The sequence below is a fragment of the Sinocyclocheilus grahami genome, unplaced genomic scaffold (genome assembly GCF_001515645.1).
Source record: "Sinocyclocheilus grahami isolate Dianchi unplaced genomic scaffold, SAMN03320097.WGS_v1.1 scaffold6.1, whole genome shotgun sequence".
NCBI classification, from domain to species: domain Eukaryota; kingdom Metazoa; phylum Chordata; class Actinopteri; order Cypriniformes; family Cyprinidae; genus Sinocyclocheilus; species Sinocyclocheilus grahami.
The window spans coordinates 2,925,425-2,948,441 of record NW_015505185.1 but is presented as its reverse complement, the minus strand read 5'-3'; the positions used below and the strand labels follow the sequence as shown (position 1 = coordinate 2,948,441).

The following is a 23,017-nucleotide window of genomic DNA, read 5'->3' as shown; positions in this document are numbered from 1 at the left end:
TGTGTGGTAGCATTCTATTGCAAACATGTTATGGATTTCTTAGGACACCTATTTCACAAACAAGTATAAAAAGGTAATAGTCCAGAGACAGTCATGTAGACAAGGCTACTGTTCAACTGGCGTAACAGTGATAATGAAGAACATGATGCCTGATAATATGACCAAAGAGATGCATGAGAGCCCAAGAACCACAAACATCGGTGGATATCTAAGATACAGTGGAATATTTGTCCTTTTTGAATAGATATACCTATACCTGGAAATTACCTAGAAATATCTGCCAGAAAATGCAAACCTATATAAGAGCAGATAAAATACACCCTCAGGAAAAACGTTGCAAAAGCTGTCACCCTTTTAAAAGGTATAGGCTACTTATGTGCCCCTTTTAAAAGTTGTGGATAGCAACTGCATAAGGAGAATGATCCCCTAACGTTCTCCTAACATCAAAATTCCAGTAACATTTCTGTAACCATGCTGCAATAAACCACCTCAATAATCTGAATTCATAAGACTAAATTCTCTTCTAATATTTTAGATTATCTATCACTGTACCACAAACTGAAAACAGCCCAGATCCTGTGTTTCCAAGTTTACTAATAAATAAATAAATAAATACATAACTTTATTGCATTTTGGGAGATAAGCAACTGCTTATTAGGACATGTTGTTGGTAAACACCAAAAATACTGTGATCAAAAGCACCACCCATTTCACTATTTTGAATAATAAAAACAGGTTAGTTTTTCTTAATTTGACATAATTCATGACATTTTGGATAATTATGACTGCACAGTACGTACATTTTTTCAAAGCACATTTGATCAAATCCAAGCCACATCAAATCATAATTAAAATCAAATCGTAATAACTATTATTAATTTTGTATAGAATTGATAACGTGGAGTTTGGAGTGTGACTGTTTGAGGTTGTGGACAGGTGTCTTTTATACTGATAACGAGTTCAAACAGATGCCATTAATACAGGTAACGAGTGGAGGACAGAGGAGCCTCTTAAAGAAGTTGTTACAGGTCTGTGAGAGCCAGAAATCTTGCTTGTTTGTAGGTGACCAAATACTTATTTTACAGAGGAATTTACCAATTAATTCTTTAAAAATCCTACAATGTGATTTTCTGGATTTTTTTTTCTCATGTTGTCTCTCATAGTTGAGGTATACCTATGATGAAAATTACAGGCCTCTCTCATCTTTTTAAGTGGGAGAACTTGCACAATTGGTGGCTGACTAAATACTTTTTTGCCCCACTGTATATAATTGCTGAAAAGTAAGGGCTGGAAAGTCAAATATTATTAAATGCCCATATGAGAAGGATGCAATACTAGCAACAAAAAAAGGCAAAATTAAGGTGTGGCCATTGGTTAAGAAATGTTCATTGGGGCGGCAGGGTCACAGAAAAACATACAGACCAGTGCCACCTTGAGATCAATCTAAACTCAACGTCAACAGAAAGCTGTATTAGTTATGCTACTCATAGTCACTATAGGGCGTATGTGTTATCATAGCCTTTTGAAAAATCCAGACTTTTGAACAATAGGCTATCTTTATTTTAAAGGCCCCTTAGGCCCCACCAATTTAGTAAAAATTCAGTAAAAGGGATAATTTATTTTTAGGAGTAACAAGATTTTAATATAATGTTCTGCATTTCTCTGTCTAATTCTATCTGCTAAATATGCCTTGCACCTCGAAGATATTTTAACTGTCTGAAAATAATTTTTATTGTAACTCTGATCAATTTCTGATTTGAAAGCCATATTCCTTCATTTATGAAATAAATGATCAGATTGTTCACTTGCCCTTAAACATCACACCATGAACATGTTTTTGTGGTTATTTTAATTATTTCATTGCATGGAAGTGAATAAAATCATTAAACAACATGACAGCCAAGCAACCATTTCTCTTTTAACCCAGCAATATAGGAGGAACAGATGATACAGAAGGTGCTGTGAGCAACTTTCAGCTGCTTTCTATCTTCACAGATAATACAAATGTTTTTAAAAAGTAATTGAAACAGAAGTTACACACATTTTAGATGTTTAGCTACACGTTACTCCATGATAAACAGATACAGTACTAACCGTTCATATATCATACTGAAAACCATTTTTTTGTTGTTGCTGGAAATGTATTAAAAGGTTCAGCTGCATGCACTGCATTATGAGATACAGCATTCCATACAATACTATCTGTTGTATAGATCACTGCTCAGTTTGACAAAGGTTATTTTATGCATACATAAATGTGTTTTACTGTAATGAAACGTGTGTGGAGCCCAGATCCTGTGTTTCCAAGTTTACTAATAAATAAATAAATACATAACTTTATTGCATTTTGGGAGATAAGCAACTGCTTATTAGGGCATGTTGTTGGTAAACACCAAAAATACTGTGATCAAAAGCACCACCCATTTCACTATTTTGAATAATAAAAACAGGTTAGTTTTTCTTAATTTGACATAATTCATGACATTTTGGATAATTATGACTGCACAGTACGTACATTTTTTCAAAGCACATTTGATCAAATCCAAGCCACATCAAATCATAATCATAATTAAAATCAAATCGTAATAACTATTATTAATTTTGTATAGAATTGATAAAAAGTGATATATAATTGCTGAAAAGTAAGGGCTGGAAAGTCAAATATTATTAAATGCCCATATGAGAAGGATGCAATACTAGCAACAAAAAAGGCAAAATTAAGGTGTGGCCATTGGTTAAGAAATGTTCATTGGGGCAGCAGGGTCACAGAAAAACATACAGACCAGTGCCACCTTTTTCCAGAACTGCAAATTACCTGGAGTCTCCAGAAGTAAAAGGTGTCAGGTTCTCAGAGACTTCGCTAAGGTAAAGAATCCAGAAACATGAGCTCCATTTAATAAGAACCACAAGCTGAACTGTCATGAAATGTAATGAAAGCAACAAATAATTCTGTTTTAATATATCACCTATTGTGTTTTCATATAATAATATTAGATAGCTATTAGAGTAATTAAAATTAAGCATACCTCTACTGCCACCATGAGATCAATCTAAATACAACATCAGTATTTATTATAGTTACCCACTTATGATCACTACAGGGCGTGTGTGTCATCATGGCCGTTTGAAATGTTCAGACTATTGAACAATGTATTTATTTTTAAGTCTCAAGCCCCACCAATTAATTCATTATAACAATTTCATTTTAAGGAATAGCACGATTTTAATATATGTTTTGCATTTCTCTGTCTTGCTAAACGTCCCTGTTACCTCAAATATATTTGTACTGGCATTAAATTGGAACTCAGTTCAGTTACTGATTAGAAATGCATTCTTAAATTGTTCACTTGCCCTTAAAAATCATGCCACAAACTTGTTTAGATTATTTAAATTATTTTTTTAATTGCATGGAAGTGAAAATAATCATTATACATGATGGCACCGTCTTTAAAAACAATATTGAAGGAAGATGTCAAAGTGCTGTAAGAGATTTGTAACTATTTTGCTAATGTCAACAGCACTAAAATATTTAACTATTTTCACAAGTGTTCTTCGCCTTCTGTCTGTAAAAATTACTTATAGCACCTTAAATTTCACAATATTTAAGTATTAGATATGTAGTTAGAAAGTTAGATTTCTATATGTTATCATCAGCGTAAGATATTTGCCCAGTTGAATTTTGCAAACCAAATGAACAGAAAGTGTATTTTTAAATATAAATTTATTTGTGGACCCTGGATCCATGCACAAATATCAGCTGCAGCTGTCCATAAACTTCAAAGACATCAATGTCGTCCAGTTTAGTAAAGCGATGCTTGTAAGTGTGTGCTTGCTGGCCATTCACAAACACAGCATAATGAGATCAGCTGACTTTAGTGCAGGCTTAACAGAGATATGTGATGTTTAATTTACTTTTAAAAGAAAGATAAGGGAAAGCATTGCAAATTGTTAAAAAGTAGTATTGCTTTGATGTACAGAAAAAATGTATGACTGTAAACATGGACAGCACTGTGATTTTGCTATTTTGAATTAACATAAAACCCTTCTTACTATGTTTGGCTTTCTGTACAATTCTCTTTTGTATATGGTATTACAATATGTAGTTGCCTTTTTCTGTATAATCGTCTCGAAACTCTATCACTCTTGCTGCATGTTTAAAATAATAAACTTCTAACACAAATAAACAGCATATTATATCAAAATATTCCAACGAATCCTATTTCTTCTATATCTGTCCAAAATGTTTTTAATTATGCTAAGTATAAAAAAAGTTAGTATTTTTTGAAAATCGTGAAATGAATGGTGATGAATTGATGATTGCAATTAAATAATTTCTGGTGTTTCCCAACCAACCCAAATAAGCAGTTAATTATATCAACAAAAAAAAATAAAATTGTACAAAGTTGTTTTTTATTTGAGCAAACTTAAACTGTATTCGACAAGTAGGTAGGCCTATATTTACCTAGGCTCTTTCTAAAGATATATGCAACTTGATATTGAAGCGTTTTTCCATTACACCACACCACATTTTCATTGTTTTTCAATGTAAACACACGCTAGAGTCTAGACGGCCGTCTTTGCTGTTTGCGTCAGCAAAGCTCAAATATTCCACTGTATAGACCTACATATCCTACATATCCACCAATGATTGTGGCCCTCATGAACATCATGTTCTTCATTATCACTGTCACGCCAACAGTAGCCTACATGACTGTCTGGACTATTGTTATTTGCCTTTACCATTGTCTTCATTTTAGCTGTCTGGCAGACAATATTTCAAGGTTGATTTCAGTCATTTCCAGGTAGGTATATCTACCCAGAATTGTGAATTAACTATGTATAATATATGGGCCGGCTTAAAATCACAACTCTGCATCATGCTTTACCATCCTTGGTACTCCAGCCTTGGTCTTGAATACCCAGCTGAAGATTTGCATTGAGACTGCTAAAGAATAAGAACTGGCAGAACAGCAGGATGGCAATTTATAAACCAGTAAGGGATATTTTTAATATTAGCCTCTATAATGAGGTTTGATAGTTTTTGTTTTCATGATGAGGTTTCATTCACAATGACCTATATATATATATATATATATATATATATATATATATAGGTCATTGTGAATGAGGGCAGCAATTGAAATTTTTTCTGAATGGATGGTCCAAATTTGTTAAAACTGAGTGTGCTTTCATTAAAACCTGTCTGTGATAGATCTCAATGGGTTGACTGACTCATTTCGATGATTTTTCCTGCCACTTTGACGAGATTATTTAACCTATTCCTATTTGACAGTGAGAGATTACCGAACCAGGCTACAATACAGAAAGAAAACACTGATTCAATAAACGACTTATAAAATAAAGTCAACATTTTGGTACATACATTGAATGTTCCCATCTTCCTTAAAAAAACATTCTTTGCTGAATTTTCTTTTTTTACTTTTAGTCATTTAGCAGACGCTTTTATCCAAAGCGACTTACAAATAAGAAAAAGTAATTAAAACTAAAAGCTAAAACTCTATAAATACTATATATATATATACACATTTAAGAAAATAAAAGAAATTAAATAAAAATGACAAATGCATACAACAACATTTCAAAACTAAACATTTAAATGAAAACAAAAAAATATGTACAGCCACACACATATATAATGACATTACTACAACTGTAACTAAAACTAAAATAGATAACTAATACAAATCAAACTACATTAGTTTATCAGTAATCCTAAAAAAAATAACACTGAGCCAAACACACATGCTAAAATAACAACAACTTACTGACACATAGTAAGAAATGGTTATAAAAAACTGAAACAGAAGTGAAACAAGTAGGAAAGAGGAGGAGTAAAAAGCTATACTTACTGTCTTACTTTTCTTACAAACAACTGATACATTTGCTTCAAAGCTTAGTTTGTCATCGATCATAATCCCAAGATATTAATGATTGTCAGTCAACTCAATATCCACTCCATCTATGCTCGTCATCCCTGGACTCAATGTTGATCTACCAAAATCAATTAACATATCCTTTGTTTTTTCCACATTTAATTGAAGGTGGAAATTGCTACACTACGTGCCCTCGATCCTGTTCCTGCAGAAGACTCACTATCACAGAGTCATCTGCATAATTAATAATATGCCTCTCTTCATATGAACTACGACAATCATTTATATACATGATATATAACAAGGGTGACAAACAACAACCTTGAGGAGAACCCGTGGAGCAAAACAACGGTTTAGAAAATACATTGTTGACTTTAAAATCCATCCAGCAACGTTTAAATCAATATTAAATTGAGAAATTATTTTCTCTATTAACAAATGTGGCTTTATGGTGTTAAAGGCAGAAGACAAATCGATGAACAACAACCGGGCACACGTTTTCGGTTTTTCTAAATGTTTATAAACCAAATTTAAAAAGGTGAAGAATAGCATCCTCCACACCTCTACCTTCTCTGTAGGCAAATTGTAATGGCTCAAGGCACGTCTCAGTCTTCTGTAAAATCAATTCCTTTACTATTTTTTCAAAGCATTTCATAATTAATGACGTAAGTGCGACTGGTCTAAAATCATTTCAATTCTTGGTAACTTTACTTTTCGGCACAGGGACTATATTAGATTTCTTCCATATTTTGGGGACTTTTTGTACCTTAAGAGGCTCTAAAAGAATATAATGAAAAATTCCACATAATTGATCTGCACAGATCCTTAACACCTTACCTTCTATCAGGCCCTGGACTTTTCTTGACATCTACATTTTGAAAAAGGCGTTTAACCTTATGAACCTCAATATTTCCATAATTACTAGATTCTCTGTTTTAATTCATTTATTTCCGCACTAAAATCATGATTGTCAAATCTTAAGTAATACTCATTTAATTTATCTGCAAAGTTTATGTCAGAGTTAAAATCATCTAGTCTGGTTATTTTGGTATCCTTCTTCTCAATACCTGCCATGCTGATCTTAAGTTTTTTCCATTCAGCTGCTCTTCTAAATTTAACTTATCCTTCTGTTATTTCTGCTCTCACCATCTTATTACTCTCTCTAGCTTTTTGTAATTCTCCTATCTGAAAAGCTACTTTCTTTTAGAGCAGAAGATCTTTTGTTCTTTTTGAAATTCAAGGATTATTGTTGGGGAATATTTTAAAGATTTGTAAGGAACAATACAATCAGTGCAGAAAGAAATATATGCATATATAGGCTATGCAAATATATGCATAACGTTTGCGTTGTTTTACTACTTACACAATTATTTAAAGCATAAAACATTGTTATTTACAACGCACGGCCTGGTTTTTAATCATATTTTTAGGGGGGACAACCCTCAGATAGGCCTATCTAAAGCCGTGTCTACACCAAGAGAACCCATTATAATCAGTTGACTGTCCACACGGGAAGTGGCACGAGGCGACAAATCTTCTACAGTAACTGATGCCTCCTTCTATCCCGAATCTTGGAAACATGCGTTGAAAGTGAAACCTAAAAAAACAGCGCGCATAAGAAAGCGATTGCACGCTTTCGCGAGCTTCAGCAGATGCACGCGATCAAAGACTGCACGCTTCCCAGCCGAAACAACCCCTCATGTGAAACTGAAATAATAAGCCGTGATATAAGATTTTGGCCATATTGCCCATCTAAGTCATTCATCCCACACTATCAACATGCGCGTCATGTAGGCTACACTTCTTGTACTTCGTTTGGGCACCACAAGATGTCCCTGTGGCCTCGAAGCTTTCCCCTCGCCTACTCTGGCTCGATTGCTATTCCTGAGGTAAAACACGCCCTCCTCATTACCCTACGGACAAAGAAATGTAGAAATAAACTAATGTGAAAATAAGTAAATGTATAAATAAATAAATATGGAAACAAATAAATACATAAACGTGAAAATAAATGTATAAATAAAAAAATTAAAAATGAAATTATTGTGGGGGGAAAAAATGGAAAAATACATAAGGAAATAAAATGATAAAAAAATTTTTTTTACTTTTCTCTGCATATTTAGACATTTATTTATTTATTTGTGCTTTTTTACACTTCTTTGTACATTTCTTTCTTTATTTCTAATTATGGCAGGTTTCCTATGGAGGACGAAACCTGCAAAAACAATAAATAAATAAATACACAAATAAATAAATGTGCAAATAAATAAATGTGTGTATAAATACACAAATTCTTGTTTAAATATATATAGAAATAATTAAACGTGATTAAAGTAGGCAAATAAATAAAATAAATTGGTGGGCAAATGGAAAATGTTTAAGGAAATGCTAAACTCATCCTATTTATTTTCCTTTGATCACTCATTTATTTCTGAATGTAATTCCGCATTTATTTTTCCTCTGCACAACATGCTAATGAGAGGGTGTCAACCATGGACTTGGTCGGGTCTTGTGATAGCTGGGGACGCGGTGTAAATCCAGTATAGCCTAGTAAAGTCACTTTTGCCGTTCAACAGAGCAAGATACATAGAAAAATTGAGCCGTATTGTCCGTACAGTATCTGTGACTTTACAAACGACCCAACGGAATGGCCAGAATTGTCATTCCTGGCTTCGATATTCGCAAATCTAGGGACCGTCTCTAAAGTTACATACGACATTGGTACACTTTTCTAACTTAAATAGCATTTGAGGAAAATTACTTACAGTAACACAACCAACTGTGAAGTGGTCATGTAGATCTCGGTTATAAGGCACACCTTTTAGATTTTTGATATTCATTGAAATAAACTGCCAAATGATATATAAATATGTTATTTATTTCACTACCGAATGGGCTCAAACATAAAATATATATCATAATTTAAACCTCAATAGCATTTGAGGAGAATGACTTACAGTAACACAACCAACTGTAACATGTTCATGTAGGTCTCAGTTATAATGCACACCTTTTCGATTTTTGATATTTATTCAAATAAACTGTCAAATCATATGTAAATATTGCTATTTTTTTCTTTACGAATATGGGCTCAAGCGCAAAATATGCCATAATTTAAAGCTCAATAGCATTTGAGGAATGACTCAGTCATAAAACCAACTGTAAAGTGTTCATGTAGGTGTCAACTATAATGCACACCTTTTAGATTTTTGATATTTATTCAAATAAACGGTAAATTCATATCTATACTGTAAAAAAAAACTTCCTGTAGAAATTACAGTAACTAACTGGCAGCAGTTCGGTTGTAACTTACTGTGATTTTATTTTGTAGCAAAAATACTGTATTTTATTTTACCGTGCCATTTAACTTGCTGTAAATGTATTTACAGTGTAATATTGTTTAACTGTAAAATATTTTACTATTGTATAAATTTTTTGGTCCTTTCTTGAGTAATGCATTTTAAAACAATAGAAAATATACTGTTATACTGTAAAGTTTACTGTAATTGGTTTGCCTCACTTTTCAGTTACTGTAAAACTATATGCACAAATTGTAAAATTAGCAGCACTTCCAGTCAACCTTTTGAGCCCTCTTGAACTGGCTGTCTGTCATTGGAAGGCACATGAAACCACCTCCTGCATTGATGGCATTCGATCTGAAAAAAGAAAGAAGGATAATAATCTAGGATTACATACAAAAATGTAATTTTGGAAAAAAAAAATTTACAATGAAAATGTGGTGTGGTGTAATGGAAAAACGCTTCAATATCAAGTTGCATATATCTTTAGAAAGAGCCTAGGTAAATATAGGCCTACCTACTTGACGAATACAGTTTAAGTTTGCTCAAATAAAAAACAACGTTGTACTTTTTCTTTTAGATAATTAACTGCTTATTTGGGCTGGTTGGGAAACACCAGAAATGATTTAATTGCAATCATCAATAGCACCATTCATTTCACGATTTTCAAAAAATACAAACTTTTTTTATATACTTGGCATAATTAATAACATTTTGGACAGATATAGAAAATATAGGATTCGTTGGAATATTTTGATATAATATGCTGTTTATTTGTGTTAGAAGTTTATTATTTTAAACATGCAGCAAGAGTGATAGAGTTTCGAGACGATTATACAGAAAAAGGCAACTACATATTGTAATACCATATACAAAAGAGAATTGTACAGAAAGCCAAACATAGTAAGAAGGGTTTTATGTTAATTCAAAATAGCAAAATCACAGTGCTGTCCATATTTACAGTCATACATTTTTTCTGTACATCAAAGCAATACTACTTTTTAACAATTTGCAATGCTTTCCCTTATCTTTCTTTTAAAAGTAACTTAAAAACTAAACATCACATATCTCTGTTAAGCCTGCACTAAAGTCAGCTGATCTCCACAAATCTCCAAAATATCAATGTGCTTGTGTGCCAATGACAAACTCATTGTAATGATGGGGATTGCAGGAGATGGTGATAGCCTATTATTTTCAACCCACAATGACAGCAACAATAAAGCAATACATGTTCGTGGATGTACGCCTGGCTACCTGAAAAAGTTGTCCTCTTTGAAATGGCAAGAATTAATTCAAATCTTATTAGAAATGCAAACAGTAATACAGTAATAAATGTTAAGGCCTGTACTACCACCATGAGATCAATGTAAATACAGTGTCAATAGAAAGCATAATGAAGTAGCCTATTATTATAGTTAACCTACTTATGATCACTAGAGGGCGTGTATGTCATCATGACCGTTTGACATTTTCAGACTATTGAACAATATATTGTTAAGACTCAGGCCACAGCAGTTAATTCATTAAAACCAAGCAATAATATGATTTGAATATAATTTAATTTTCTGCATTTCTGCAATGTTTTGTTTTTTCTTAACACTATATATATATATTTTTACAAATGTTTTAATTGTATTTTAAATTACGCATTAAATTGCATCTGTAAAATTCACTAACAGCACCTTACATTTCACAATAATTAAAGGTCACATTGATCCTCTGATGAAATGCTGTTGAGTGGTTTTCTACCTTCACCTTGATTTAAATGTAGATCCATATTCAACAAAGTGCAAAACACTGCAGAAGTATTAGATATGTTAGAAAGTTATATGTGAATGTTGTCACTAGTGGAAGATATCTGATGTTAGCTTGTTAGTGAAAGTTTTAAATATGCACTTCTTGGGAACCTGGATACTTGTTAGGCTTCTATCACATTTACAAACTCCCTTAAAAATCATTCAAAGCTGTCACTCATCATCTTAGTTCATCGCGAGCTCACATTTATAATCAACGAAGCTCTCTACACTGTGTGATGAATCTCTTATTTACACCCTGTCTACACTTTGCTTATGAAGGATTGGTGAGATATGTCTGTGATACATTACTCGACGCTGCAAAAACACGTAGAAAGCTTTGAAGCTTCCCTGAGCGCAATCACAAGTATGATGATGATCGGGTCAGTCGCACTGGTGCTCCTAAAATAAATTTCATAGTCGCACGCAGTAGTTTTCAGTCGCAAATGCGACTGAAATGGTCGCACTGTCGAGCCCTGGAATATAATTTAATTTTCTGCATTTCTGCAATGTTTTGTTTTTTCTTAACACTATATATATATTTTTACAAATGTTTTAATTGTATTTTAAATTACGCATTAAATTGCGTCTGTAAAATTCACTAACAGCACCTTACATTTCACAATAATTAAAGGTCACATTGATCCTCTGATGAAATGCTGTTGAGTGGTTTTCTACCTCCACCTTGATTTAAATGTAGATCCATATTCAACAAAGTGCAAAACACTGCAGAAGTATTAGATATGTTAGAAAGTTATATGTGAATGTTGTCACTAGTGGAAGATATCTGATGTTAGCTTGTTAGTGAAAGTTTTAAATATGCACTTCTTGGGAACCTGGATACTTGTTAGGCTTGCACAGAAAACAATTGTAGATCTCCACAAACTTCAACAACATCGATGTCCTCCAGTTTAGTAAAGCGATGCTTGTAAGTGTGTGCTTGCTGGCCATTCACTGACACATCGTACTGCTCTGCTTTGCAGGAGATTTTGGCCTGAATCACACATACAAAACTGACAGTAAGACGAGGTGTTTGTTCTCATGTCACAAACAAACTTCTACTCTTAAAAAATTAGTTCACCCAAAATGAAAATTCTGCCAGAGTTTACTAACCCTCATAACATTCTAAACCCATATTCTTCAAATCCTCATCTCAATTAGCCCTAACATTTTTATTTTTTTGGTACTGGCTCTAAGAAATATTAGTTTTTGGTTCTCAGAACATTCCACAAATAGAGCTTTAAAGGGTTAAGAATGTTTAATGTTACCTTAACATTACATTTCAGGAATATTTCTGCGACCATGCTGCAATATTACTTCAATAATCAGTAGATTAAAGATTGAATTCTTTCATGAATATGTAAGGTTATCTGGAATATTCATCTATCACTGTACCACTGAAAACTGCCCAGATCATTATCAAAAGAGTAAAAAACATCCCTACAGTGTTCTGGGAGAATTTATGGTTATTAAAAAAAAAAATTTTTGCACGCAATGCTGCAAAAACCGCGAGATGCGAATGCAAAGAGCAAACACTTCCGTTTAGCTCATTTACAAAAACAATAACGTGTCCCAGTGGAGTGGAAAAACGCTTTTTGTGTGAACCAGCCCTCAAGAGGGGGAAAAACGCAGAGGTATCAATTCCTTGTTTAGAATTCACCAAGGCTGTTCCTCAATAAAAGCTACCGCATGCAAGTTTTCAGCGAAAATCAATTCAATTCAAGTTTATTTGTACATCGCTTTTCACGATACATATCATTGCAAAGCAACTTTACAGCAAATTAAGTTTCTACAATATTTAGTGGTAGCTTATCAGTGGTGACTGTCAGTTAATGTACATATGGCAGAAATGTACGAAAAAATCAATCAGTCAGTTCAAGTTTGGTCAAAATCAGTAAGTGGATCAGAGAAAAAAATTTATAAAAAATTAAAATAGGACCCAAACGCTATGAGTTATTTCAGAGAGATTTTAGATGCTTCTACATAGCATCCCTGCAAACAAGCCCGCACTCGCCCTTTACGGGCCCACTTAGGGCTAGCCTAAGGGCCCCCAGCGGGCTGCCTGCGCAGGGCCTCTGAGATTTTGCTCATTGGCAAAACGTTGGCCCCTTAGTGCTGGCCCTGCACGGGCAGCCTTCACTTAGCTCACACTATTAATTTACAACAGAGGTGCCCAACCCTGGTCCTGATCAAACACACCTGAACCAACTAATTAGGATCTGAAGGAGCACTTGATAATTACAGACAGGTTTGTTTAATCAGGGTTGGACAAATGCAGGAAAACAAATAAGTGCAATCATGAGATTTATTAATAATTGTGAAATAATGAACAGAATATAAGATTTAGGTGAGAAACGGTACATTCTCTTCACACTCCATCACAGTATGTGGCGGTATGCACCTATGAAGTTGGTTCGCAACCTGCCATAAAACAAAAAAATAAATAAAAGAAGAATCAGGGTTGGAACTGAACTCTGTAGGAAGGTATAGATCTCCAGGAATAGGATGCACCCCTGATCTATATCAATACATCTGTTTCATTTTAAATACTTTCAGCTACTATAAATTAAGTCTTTGGGAAAATCAGTTATACATCTGAAATGGATGCAGTCACCGCATAACTATAATGTCTATATTGTCAAATGTACAGTAGTCAAAGGGACTTCAAATCAATGGATTTATTAAATCCAAAATAGAAAACATTGAATTCAGGTTAATACGGCTACATACAGCCAAAAATGTAAATACTTAAAAGTACAAAAAAACAAAATAAAAGAAATCATACAAAGCAATGTAAGATTGTAGGATTTCATCATGTGAAATTTGATGAGTGCGAAAGTCTTATCTGTAGTACAAACATGTCCAAACACTGTCCATAGCTGAAGTTGGCTGATAGCAAATGAATAATCCAACCTCTTGTAATGAAAACACACCACATCTCTCAAACAACAGACTCTTCCTAACCAGGAACAATCAAAAACAGTCCAGACTATGGTCTCATGTCGAAAATAACTTTAAATCCATACTCAAATTGGACCACGATGTGATAACCTCACCAATAAAGAGTCCTTCTAAAATGCATACAAATACAAATGCATACTCTTAAACTCTTAGCATCAATCCAAACATAGACCATACATACATACCATCTTTGCAAAAAAAACATCAGCAATGTGCACTTAAAAAAAAAAAAAAAACTCCTACACTGGGCTTGAAATGACACATTTCCCAACCAGAACACAGCACAATGTGTTCAGCAGGTAAGCCATGCTGGCTACTAAACACCCTAGCATCCCTAGTGGTAAGGAAGAAAACTGCCCACAAAATTCTTATTAACAGGCTCATGTCTGGCCCACAGTGGGCCATCATTGGATTAATGTGGGCAGTCCCATAGTGTGGGCTGCTCACAGAGAGCCTGCAGTGAGCCCAAAGCTGTGGCCCTCGCCACGGCAAGCACGCACTGGGCCTGATTATGTTTGGTGTGGGCTGGCCCTAGCCCACTGTGCCCGCAAAAAGCCAGTATGGGCGCCGCAAGGACATGTTTGCAGGGCTATAAGCATTATAAAAACATTACATTTAACAAATTAGAGAAGTAAGGTCATCTTATTATAATTTCAACATTCTGAAGCAATAATTAATGAAAACAAGTGCAAGTTTGCGTAAAACTATATCGTCAGTTCTCAGCTTTTACAAATAATGAATACAAAATGCTACTGTATTTTTTTAATCTTTAAATCTTGTGGATGTTAAATAAATAAATAAGTCTATATCAGGGGTGCCCAACCCTGCTCCTGGCAATCGACTGTCCTGCAAAGTTCAGCTCCAACCCTAATCAAACACACCTGATGCAACTAATTAGGGTCTTCAGGATCACTTAAAAATTAAAGGCAGGTGTCTTTGATTAGAGTTGGAGCTAAACTTTGCAGGACAGTCGATTGCCAGGAGCAGGGTTGGGCACACCTGGTCTACATAATGTGTCGGGGAGAATATCGTCTTTAGAGGGCCTCTGTTGGCCTAACTTGGGAACTGTGGCCCTCCCTGGGCTTGACTTGGGGACTGGAGCCCTCCTTGGGCTGGACTTGGGAACTGGAGCCCTCCTTGGGTTGGACGTGGGAACTGGAGCACTCCTTGGGCTGGACGTGGGGACTGGAGCCCTCCTTGGGCTGGACGTAGGGACTGGAGCCCATTCTGTGCTAGACTCTGGGACTGGAACCCTCTCTGGGCTAAACTCGGGGACTGGAGCCCTCTCTGAGCTAGACTCGGGGACAGGAGCCCTCACTGGGCTAGACTCGGGGATTGGGACCCTCTCTGGGCTAGACCCGGGGACTGGGACCCTCTCTGGGCAAAACTCGGGGATTGGAACCCTCTCTGGGCTAAACTCTGGGACTGGAACCCTCTCAGGGCTAAACTCTGGGACTGGAACCCTCTCTGGGCTAAACTCGGGGATTGGAGCCCTGGACACTGGAGCGAGCTCTGGGGCTGGAGTCGACACTGGAGCTGGAGTCTACACTGGAGCGAGCCTAGGGACTAGAACCAACCGCCTTCTCCTTCTTATGGCGCTTTTCCACTGCATGGTACGGCTCGGTACGGTTCACTTTTGGGGGGTTTTCCACTGGGTACAGTACCTGGTACTTTTTTTAGTACCACCTCGGTTGGGGTTCCAAGCGAACTGTACCGTTTCCAAAACGTGATGTGTAAACTCTGCTGATCACTGATTGGCCGGAGAGAATCGTCACTACCTGCGTCACTGAACTTGTGACACAAACACAAAAGAACCGCTAGATTTAAATCAGCACAGCCAGCGAAGGATCGAACGCAACTGTTTTGAATGAGCGCACCTTTTTTTACCAACCAAAAAGTGGCTGTTCCCACTGTTGAGGAAGTACAGACATTGCTCTCGTTGATAGCAGAGGATCCAGCGAGAGCTTGATGGGGCGATGTGGAATAAAACAGTTTTTTTAGGTGGGTGAACTATCCCTTTAAGTCACGGAGCGTCTTTTGTCTGTCGTTCTTCAGACATTACAGTAGACATATTTTGGTTTTCAAAATGTATTGTTTCATCAGTTAGTCACGTTAGTGCTCGGCTAACGGTCGCCACCATTATTGTTTTGTTAAGTGTTTACAGTTTAGCAGCTAAACTTTAGCTGTGGGCAAGATTCGTTTGCATAAGTATTAAACAAAATGTTTTTATGTCATTATTTTAAGAACTGATTGGAGCACTATATTATTGTTTTATGCAAAGGTGCATGCTAGGGTTGCCCGGTTGTCACAACAAAACCCACCCAACTGCTACTCAAAACTAGCCCAATTGTGTTACGAGGGCGGTCCCCCTTTAAAAATCGCTTCTGGGGTGTTCCACTGGTAAATTTGCATTCCAGTGACTAAATATGATGTTATTGGGGTTGCTACAACCCGCGACATCAAAAACAACCGTGGACTTGGCAACACAGATGGTAGCGCTCGCTAACTTGCTAAAGCACTCCTCTTTGTGCCAATCATAACAGGCTTGGCCAGCTGACCAATCAGAGCAGAGTAGGCTTATGGAAGGGAGGGGTTTACAGACATTTCGCTCAGAACTGTATCGAACGAACCGTTTCGAAAACATGGACAAATGACTCTATGTATAAATGTATTTTTGGGGGAAATTACACTGTTTTCTGACCTTAGATGCATTTAAACCTGTTGTAGGGGACTCCAACACAATATTAGCACACTTTTAAAAAATCATATGACCTGCTCTTTAAGCAATTTCAGTTATATGAAATTCAACTGGTTTTTTAAAGTCTGTTTAATGTCATTTAAGTTGAACTGTCTTGTACAATCAAGTTGATTGTACTTAACAGTTGAAATAGGTTGTATATATATATTTGATGAGTTTATATTAAGACCTTCTTTGCATTTTGATATTACAATCCGGTTGTCTGCATAAGGCATGTATAAGCTAGGCCCTATAGCAAGCTGTAAATATCTTTAAAACGAGCCCGTGAAACAGCATTTAAGTAATAAATCACAAATAATGAAAGGAAGTTTGCTAAAAACAAAAAACAACTTTATTGCATTTTTTTTGGGGGGGGGGGGGTGAGATGAGCAGCTACATATTAGGGCTTGTTGTTGGGAAACACAAAAAATGTAATCATTAACATAATTTATTTCACTATTTTGAAAAAATAAAACGGGCTAGCTTTTCCTAACTTAACATAATTCATGATATTTTGGAGAGAGATATAAGGTATAATTAGAAAATGTTTATGCTGTTTATTTGTGTTATAGTTTATTAGTTTAAACATGCAGCAAGAGTGATGAGAGTATCAAGGTGGCTATATAGAAATAAGCAACTATATACTGTAATACCATATACATAACATACTACAGAAAGCCAAAATAACAAAAAGGGTTTTATGTTAATTCAAAATAGCAAAATCACAGTGCTGTTCATGTTTACGGTCAGCCATTTTTCTGTATTTGAAAGCAATTCTACTTTTCAACGCTTTCGCTTATCTTTCTATTAAAAGTGATTTAAAAATGAAACCACAGATTCCTGTTAAGCCTGCACTAAAGTCAGCTTCAGGTCTCCGCAAATCTCCAAAATATCAATGTCATTCAGCTTTGAGTAGCGATGTTTGTAAGTGTGTGCTTGTTTGCCATTGACAAACACATTATAATGATGGGGATTGCAGGAGATAGTGACCTGCAACACACACGAGTAATATTATTTTCAACTCACAATGACAGCATCAATAAAGTAATACATGTTCATGGATGTAAGTGTGCCTACCTGGAAAGGTTGTCCTTTTTGAAACGGCAAGCCTCCGGACCGTTCCTCCGTACCCCACTGCTCCATCTGATTGGTGTTGCGCACAACCACTCTCTCATCGAAACGAGGATTATAGTGCAATGCAATCCCACTTCTGTAGCGCAGGTTAAATGTTATTCTAATGGAGGAAACAGAAGAACAGGAGACTTGCATCTTAAAATGAACAGATTTACATTTTTGTTTAAATATGTAACATTAGTTACAATTAAAATAACAGTGTGAGTCTGTCATCTGATGTCTGACCTGTTAGCATTGGGATTGATAACTCCGTGGATGACAATGTTTTTGCCAGTGTGAAGTCCACCATTGATGACGGTTTTGTACGGGATAGTCTAAATGCGAGTCAAGAAAAAGAGATATTTATAAATGAGTTTAAATTAGTGACTTTAAAGTCATGTAATACTTCAAATAATTCAATTCAAATGTTTCATTAAAATGAAAATCAAAAATGCCTGATTTAAAGTGGCACTGGTTTTATGAACAACATCTAGAACTTTTAAATCTGGTCTACTGATGAAACCTAAATAAGCTTATAGCAAAATAGTCTATAATGAATGAATGAATGAATTAAAATCTTATTAGAAGTGCAAAAGGAGTTAATGGAGAAAAACTGCAGAACTATTGCAAAAAAAGAGAAGGACAGAAAGGTGAATGTCCTAGAGTGGCCATCAAAAGTCATGAACACATGTTTTCATGCAAAATAAAATAAAATACAATTTTCAAGTAGCTTGGCAGATACCCACAAAAATCTAATTATAACTATAAAAATAGGTTAAAAACGTATAAAGTGTCACACTGAAAGCACAGAGTTTTTATATTTATCTGAATCTCATCATGCATGACTTTCAGCTGTGCATGGTAATGTGATTTCTTGTGGTGAGAGTTGCTCTTACATAGTTGGGTGCAGATGGGTACGCCGGGAACTGTGGGTAGATAAACACTGTATTTTTATCATTTCCTCATACAGGACAAGCACAATGTGATCTCAAAACTGTTACTGAAAGATATGGGAGACTGCAAATGTCGCGCTTGAGCAAACAACAGCACCTTAGTGAGCACTTTCAACACTTTTCAGAATGATATAAAATAAATTATTCATTATTAACAACATCACAAATAAGAGCACTGTTAAACACAGATAACATAGAACAATGGGGTTTTCTAAATGCTGACATGGTCAACTAACTAAAACGGGAAGTTGTGTGCATTGACACTTGGCAGAGGTGAAGATGTCATCATTTTCTGGAACCATAGTTGACACATTAACCCTGTCATACCAAATGAGGAAAAACAAGTATATTGTCTTTCTTCCAACCTTTCATTTACATTACGTTGCAGGTCTTTTAATGGCTGTAGAATCCAATAAGGCATTATGTGGGTTTTGTAGAGCACCAATTAAATCATAAAAGACACGGATAACCTTCATATGTAAGAACCTTTGATCTCTGTTGATCACCATAAAGGTGTCACATGACATATTTCATGATGTATTAAGCACTTACCCCACATCCTGGAGGGGCAGCATACTGAGGCTGTAGATGAAAGGAACAGCAGTTGTTTATGACAGGAAAACTGCAATAATGTCCTTACTTAATGTTGTTAAAACTGATTTTCCTCTCACCTGATATCCTGCTTGAGGTGGTATATAACCCTGAAAAGATAATATACAAAATGCATTCAAAAGCCATTGCAAAGCTATGCTTGCCAAAGAGCTGTATCGGAGTTTTATCTCAAAATTAGACACAGTATGAGCTGATATCCATCTGTCTTACATGTACAGGGGGATAGTACTCACTGGAAAGGCTGGTTGTGGAGGAAAATAAGGCTGCAAAGAAAAAAAAATGTTTATATGTCATTTTACATTCAGAAATGTTATTTAAATAAACAATGGGCCTAAAAGTATTCAGCCAACACACATATATTGCTTTAATGTGAGGAACTGCACTTGTGATTACTTAATACATCCATTACAAAAGACACTGGCACAGACAAAAGTCATTTCAAAACTAGCTCAAAAGGGAAGTTAGTTCTGTGAAGAGTTCTGCAGTGGCAACGCATGTATTTTAGTTCTCACCGCAGGATTCTGGAAGGCAATAGAGTTCAACTCCACCATTCCCTCCACCGAGATGGTGTCCACCTGAGTGTATGGAATGCGGTGTCTATAGTCCATGAAGTGTCTCCCATTAGTAGATATCTAAAGAGAACCGTCATAAAAGTCATAAATGAAAAGAGGTGAAATGCCTTTCAAATAATTAACTATTTATCGTTCTGCTGATTAAAAAGAAAGACGCCAATGGCTACTCTTTAGAAACTGCAAATCTGAGAGTGAATGACCTTGTACCTTGTATTTGCCCTGCTCAACAAGGATCTGGAGGGTGAATGTTTGGCCTTGGGGGAAGGGAGATTCATATTTGCGCTCCTCTGAGCCCCAGCACCTGCTCTGGAAGGTGTTGTGCACTACATACCCAGAGCTCTCATAGCGTGGGTTAAAGTGCAGAGCAATATCAGCCCCAGAATGAGAACCACACTGAAGGTTCACATGAAATCTGCAGGACAAAAAGGAATGAGAAAGGAATGGGTAACAAGATAACATTTCATCTCTGATCTGATATGTTCTAAAATAGTTGCAAGGCTCACGAAGTGACACCTGAATTGGTAAATAATTATTTAAAAGTTAAAATTGTACTACTAAAAAAACCCACCAAGAGCACTTTTGCAGCGTAGGTTAAAGGAAAACAGCATACCGTGGTTGCTCAACACTCTTTGAAAATGAGAACAAAACTCTTTCATGTTCTTGAAAACTATCATTAAACATTATTGCTCACCTGTTAGCCCCTGGTAAAACCCGTCCGCTTAAGATAATGCTCTTCCCGTCCTGCAGGCCTCCCTGGATTTGGCCACTGAATGGGATTCTCTGTGTTGATGTAAATAGTAATATGACACATAAGTACTCACCTAGTGCACAGTCTGCATCTGCCCTGAGGAGCTAATACACAATAATGTGAATAAATTATTAAAATGGCTTGTTTAATATAGAAATTGAAGCGTTGATGCTATATGGAGAGCAGAGCTAGACTTCACACGCCAGTAGAGAAGAGCACACAAATGTGTGTGGTTTCAAACACCTAGTCATTAGATTAGAATAGCCTATGTGAAGTCCTCCAAACTTAAACTTCAATATCACCTCGGGGCACGTTGTCACATTTTGTAAATATATATTTTTTGACGTTTGTAGTTTTGTAAATATTTGAGCGTTTCTATTACTCAAGGCATAATCCCAATGTGAAAATGTACGCCGCCACACCGTGTGACAACATGCCCCGCTTCCTCAACGTGCGTACACTAACGAACTCAACCGTTTTACTGAACGGTGAAAATGTTCATTTAGGCTAAAAAAAAAAAATTGGAAAGCAAGGAGAGGAAAAAATAAAAAAAGACACCCCATCCTAGGCTACTTGTTGCATAACGGAGTTTGAATTGTGCATGCAAAACCACACAACGTTAAATAGTGTCACGTTAGTAGCTAACGCAGAAAAGAGGAAGACAAAGAAAATAGCAAATAAAGGAGATATACTGATAAGCCATGGCTTATAATGACGCCATATGATCATTTTTGCAAAAACAAAAACAACAAAAAACAGTCACTTACCGGGTTGTAAAACGGTTGTTGCTGATAAAAAGCCATTCTAGCAGTTCTTACGTCCCTGCACCTTTAAGCGTGTAGTCAAGAGAGAACAAAAAGGAAAGCGAGCAGTTCGAAGAACAGCAAAGATTTAAGAACCACCTACAGATGTCCGGTTTCTGATTAAAACACGTCATGTTTCGATTTCTCCATAAGGCTAGGAACTTGGCCAATGTCCATTGGCTGTACATGGGCTTCTACGTTTTGCTTTTCCTAATGTTGATCAATGTAAACGTTTATTCACTGATCAAACCCAAACTGCTCTGCGAGGAGGAATGATATATAGCCTATAAATAATAGCAATACGTTAGCTACATAAAATAGACACAAGATGGTCATTTTGGGGGAGAAGAGTTAAAACAGATAAGGTCACGACGTGCTAAATATTTATTTTAGGAATATTTGTAGGCTATTAACTCTTACTAACTCTTTATAGCCTACTATTTTCCGGGGAAAGTAATTTTATGGCATACTTTCAGGAAACGTTTTGTCAAACCAGATTACCAGCTGTTTTGTACCATTTTTGTACAACCCAGAGCCATAAGATAATGCTGTGTCAGAGGAAATGTTCAAAGCTGTACAGTAAAAGGAGCAGTCAATATGTGGAATTTCTTTTGTACAGAAAAACAGTTTAACCGTATTTAACCGTAGACAGATGTAAATAATAGGCTACTACAAATACTATAGCCTCAGTACACTGACAAAGGATTTACTGGATTTTCAATGGAACATTTCTTTCTGATACATAAAACTCCTGGAAGTATGTTAAACAACACAACATTAACAACTAAGGGTATGTTTGGTTTTGAACAGGGTGAATTTGCGGGAAATGTCTGGCAAATTACTAAAGTACTCAATTAAAGACAAAATGCAATTTCTGATTTCAAATATGAAAAACATTTTACAGATTGTATATATATGTAATATGTATAACTGTAGTGGATAAGATTCGAAGTAGCCTAGAATAGATTGATCAGTTGATTATATACCCCTGGTTTCACAGACTAGGCTTAAATCTAGTCCCAGAGTAAAATGCATGTTTGAGCTGTCTCAACTAAAAATATCTTGCTCTGACATATCTTAAAATAGGTCAGTGCCATTGTTCGGTCTCAAGATATACAGCTGTAATGGGTATTTTTTTTCTAAGGCTTTTAAAATATATATCTTAATTTAACTAAGGCCTAGACCTGGTTTAAGCTTAGCCCTGGCTGTGAAACCAGACTATAATTTATTTTGCAACACTGCAAAAAGAATGTTATATACACGACATTCCCAATCATAGTTATTAATGTTGTGCACTGCTGTTTGAGCTGCGTGCGCTGAGCTAAAGATGATCACCGGTAAACTGAAGCGCTCTTTTAACTTAACCAAATGCATTCTATATGAGATAAATCAGATATACATCAAATAAACACAATATTACAATGTACAATTGCACAAAAGGCTGCAAACGAACAGCGCGCATCTGAAGTGTCTCTGAAGGAAATAATGAATTATTTATCGGCTTTAAGATATCGGCCAAATTTTCTTATCAG

General features: G+C 35.7%; 1 protein-coding gene across 3 annotated transcripts; it reads right to left on the bottom strand.

Moving 5' to 3' along the window:
• Positions 1-10,179: 10,179 nt before the first annotated feature.
• LOC107587388 (galectin-9-like) lies at positions 10,180-21,592 on the bottom strand. 3 transcript variants are annotated; one of them, XM_016275184.1, is made up of 12 exons: positions 21,450-21,592; positions 20,626-20,786; positions 20,142-20,346; positions 19,875-19,994; positions 19,596-19,625; positions 19,422-19,451; positions 19,303-19,332; positions 18,694-18,723; positions 18,044-18,132; positions 17,762-17,918; positions 17,485-17,674; positions 10,180-10,221 (listed from the first exon to the last, which is right to left on the bottom strand). In XM_016275184.1, exons 1-11 carry the CDS (start codon positions 21,483-21,485, stop codon positions 17,528-17,530), a joined length of 1,035 nt encoding a protein of 344 aa, XP_016130670.1. In that variant the 5' UTR covers positions 21,486-21,592; the 3' UTR covers positions 10,180-10,221; positions 17,485-17,527. The 3 variants fall into 3 exon arrangements, with proteins under 3 accessions (XP_016130670.1, XP_016130663.1, XP_016130674.1); XM_016275177.1 differs by lacking the exon at positions 10,180-10,221 and having other exon boundaries at positions 17,033-17,674; XM_016275188.1 differs by lacking the exon at positions 10,180-10,221 and having other exon boundaries at positions 17,033-17,674; positions 20,626-20,714.
• Between the last annotated feature and the right edge of the window lie 1,425 nt (positions 21,593-23,017).